Raw genomic sequence first — 3056 nt, forward strand, 5'->3', positions numbered from 1 at the left:
TAATCAGCAGATCAAGTAATTCAATCTCATTCTCAGTGCTTCAAACATCTAACAATCTGTGAGAATTGCAATAACAGATCAAGAAGATCAAAAGCTTTATAAAGAATTAGCAGTCTCAAGATTTAGTGAAAGATCTTGATTAAATTATGAAAATTTGTAAATATAATATGATTAATATCATTATTATAAGAAGTAATATCAGAATATATTCATTCTAAATGAGAAAAAGAAGCAAAAACACAAGAGATCTACCTGAAGAATTCAACAAAAAGGCGATTTAATCAGACAGAAAGCTTCTCAGCTTGCTATTTCAGCTGCTACACTCATTGAACAATCAGTTATTCAATTTTCTGTGTCTTCATCTGTAAAATTTCAATCACATTCAGAAGTTTCATCATAGTGCAGCAATTGCAATTTGCCTGATCATAAGAGAACAAGATGCTTCAATTCTAGTGTAAATTATTTTAATTTATTAAGGCATTGTTGATATGGATATTTCAGGTTAAATTCTAGCTAGTTGAAATATAATGAATTTTGGTCGTTCACTCAGGGGTGTGGTTCGCTCGGGGGTGGATTACGTTATATATTGTGGAACGCAGGTCACGTCACTGAAGTGTCCGACCTTTCAAACATAATGTCCGCCGACTAGAAAGTCGAGGTCGTGGGTCTCTCGACGAGAACCTCGAAGTTTGAGTGCCTATCCACCGAATCAAGCTGTTTTCTTGCCACTTAATGCTTGTCCGAGATACGACGCGGCTTGGGCAAGTTGGTTTGGTTGGGCTCTATCGGTTTTACGTTCAAGGTCTTTAAGCTCGGAAGGCGAGAAACTCGCCAAAGAACTTGCATTAAGGGTGTACTCTTGATGAGGAGGCATTTCGATACCCAACGTTCGAAATTATTCTCGAGATGGTATTGTTGAGATGTAAAAGTGGCCCTCGCATGTCGTCAGGCTTCAAGTCGTGTTGTCCAGAAGGATAGTACAGCACAGCAATAATATAAACAGTGCATAACCGTCGGTGAGAATTGAGGAAGCATGAGGAAGCATATCTGTAGGTAACCTCGTGTGATTTATGTAAAGCACAGGCTTCATCATTAAACTAGGTAGGCGTACTGGCAGGTACCTTAGGTATATATGTACCCAGGTACCGAGCCCGTCAAACGGAAAGAACATATTTGAGATTTAAAGTTCGCTGACAATGCGGACACGGCTTCAAGACCCTGCAGATGGAAGCTTCTATTTAGAAGAGGATGGTAAGGTAAAGGAAAGAAAATAAGGGAAAAGATTTTGACACATCATAGAGGGCATATCTACAACATTTTACTCTTGCTTCTGAGACCCATACACTCCCGATATGATCCCTCTGTGAAGCAAGACTACAACATGCTGGTCAATCGGCTACGGAACAGCCCTCATTGTCTGCTCTAAGTTGAATATTTGCCGCTGTGGACTGGATAACCCAATTAGAGGAACATCTTCCCTCTTTACCCTGGGAAAAAGGGGGAAAAAGGGGAAGGGAGAGGGTTGAGGTGCTTTGTATATAATATTTTGAACACCATGGCGTATTTCAATATCCTGTGGGAAATCCAGATTACCTCACGTATTTAGACTAAAGGAGCGCCGTTAGCCACACATGTCAACAGGGTGAGGCACCAGAGTAAATCATACCATGAAACGTTTGTGGAAATCAGAACGTAACAAATCCTAGATAAAATAATATGGTTAACATTTGCTCTCTGCTTCGCCTAATCATGAAGTGAGAATGCAATCATACATTAACAAATTCCTTCTTCCCCCTATTCTCCGTAGCGCGCGCCTGGTTTCTGAAAACAACATCGTCGTCCCATCGCCGCTTAACATTGAAATCTTGCGGGTTAAGCAATGGATTTCCACGTGCAATATCCACCTCACGCTTCTCCAGCTCTTGCGCTTCACGTTCTTGTTCCTGCAATGGCCCATGTCATTAAATATATCTGCCCTCTTCATCACCGTAAATAAATGCATACCTCTTTTGCCTTCTGTTCAGATCGTTCCTTCTTAATTTTTTCCAGCTCCCGCATTAATTCCGCAGTCTCATCTTCATCGTCATCACTATTTTCCATTCAGCACCAGAACCTATATCACACAGCTATGGAGTGCAACTCACCTGTTCTCACTACTATCGCTTTCCGACTCATCTGAATCAGCATCTATATCTCGAGTCTCTTCTAATATACGCCTCCTCTTAGCTTCCAGATTCTCTATTTCTCCAGTATCCTCTTCGCCAGGGCCATTTTCAAGTTGGCGTTTCGGTACAGACGGTTCGATCGTCGCTGTCGATGGCGACGAGGCAGATATATTCTGGGAAATACCCTTCTTGGCAAAATAGGCGGCTTCAGCTTTCAAAAGTTCAGCTCTCAAATCGCGCTTTTTATCCGCGTCGCCACCTTGACCGGGTTTTCTATTTGGATAGGGATGTTAGAGATGTTGGAGGGATCCGGAGGGCTGGAAGTACTGGAGGTTCATACCTGGTCTTCAGGAGTGTATGCGCAGGGAGGAGACGTTGGTGATAAGCAGGCCCTCTCAGTGCCTCTTTTCCACGCGCCTATTGTAAATGTGAGCTTCTCGTGCTTATGCGATTGTCGCTGGAGGGAACTTACGGGGTCAAAGGTTGGTCTATGAGCTGGCCAAGGATTAGTGAAAATGAGTTCTGTTTAAATGTGAAACTTGTTCATACCTGTAGTCATTTTGAGCCTTGTGACAACTATAAAACTGACAAGAAATGCAAATAAAATAGTATGATGTATAATAACTTTAGATGATTCTCCTAAGTGTTCTGTGCATGAGGTTTGAAGGTTGTATGCAGGAACCAAGGTAGAATCACTTTGACTGTTAGATGTATGCCAAGAAAAACTGATTAGTCATGTTCATTAACGTCCACTTGCTAAAGGATTCTTCAAAGCTTTTGTCAAAGCTTTCAAATTTAGAGGAAGAATCAATCCTTCCTAGATGTCAGAGCACTCTTTTATGCTCATGAAATGTAGCTGAAGGAAGCTGTTATCTCAGTCAATGAACACAC

The 3056-nt window shown here is 41.5% G+C and overlaps 1 protein-coding gene across 1 annotated transcript; it reads right to left on the reverse strand.

Moving 5' to 3' along the window:
* Positions 1-1589: 1589 nt before the first annotated feature.
* Positions 1590-2724, reverse strand: PAAG_07966 (pre-mRNA-splicing factor cwc15; the record flags this gene model as incomplete). The annotated part of the gene is made up of 8 exons (XM_002790034.2): positions 1590-1607; positions 1667-1702; positions 1773-1943; positions 2005-2089; positions 2145-2438; positions 2506-2582; positions 2638-2660; positions 2715-2724. 8 exons carry the CDS (start codon positions 2722-2724, stop codon positions 1590-1592), a joined length of 714 nt encoding a protein of 237 aa, XP_002790080.1.
* Between the last annotated feature and the right edge of the window lie 332 nt (positions 2725-3056).

The sequence above is a fragment of the Paracoccidioides lutzii genome (assembly GCF_000150705.2).
Source record: "Paracoccidioides lutzii Pb01 unplaced genomic scaffold supercont2.28, whole genome shotgun sequence".
Lineage (NCBI taxonomy): Eukaryota > Fungi > Ascomycota > Eurotiomycetes > Onygenales > Ajellomycetaceae > Paracoccidioides > Paracoccidioides lutzii.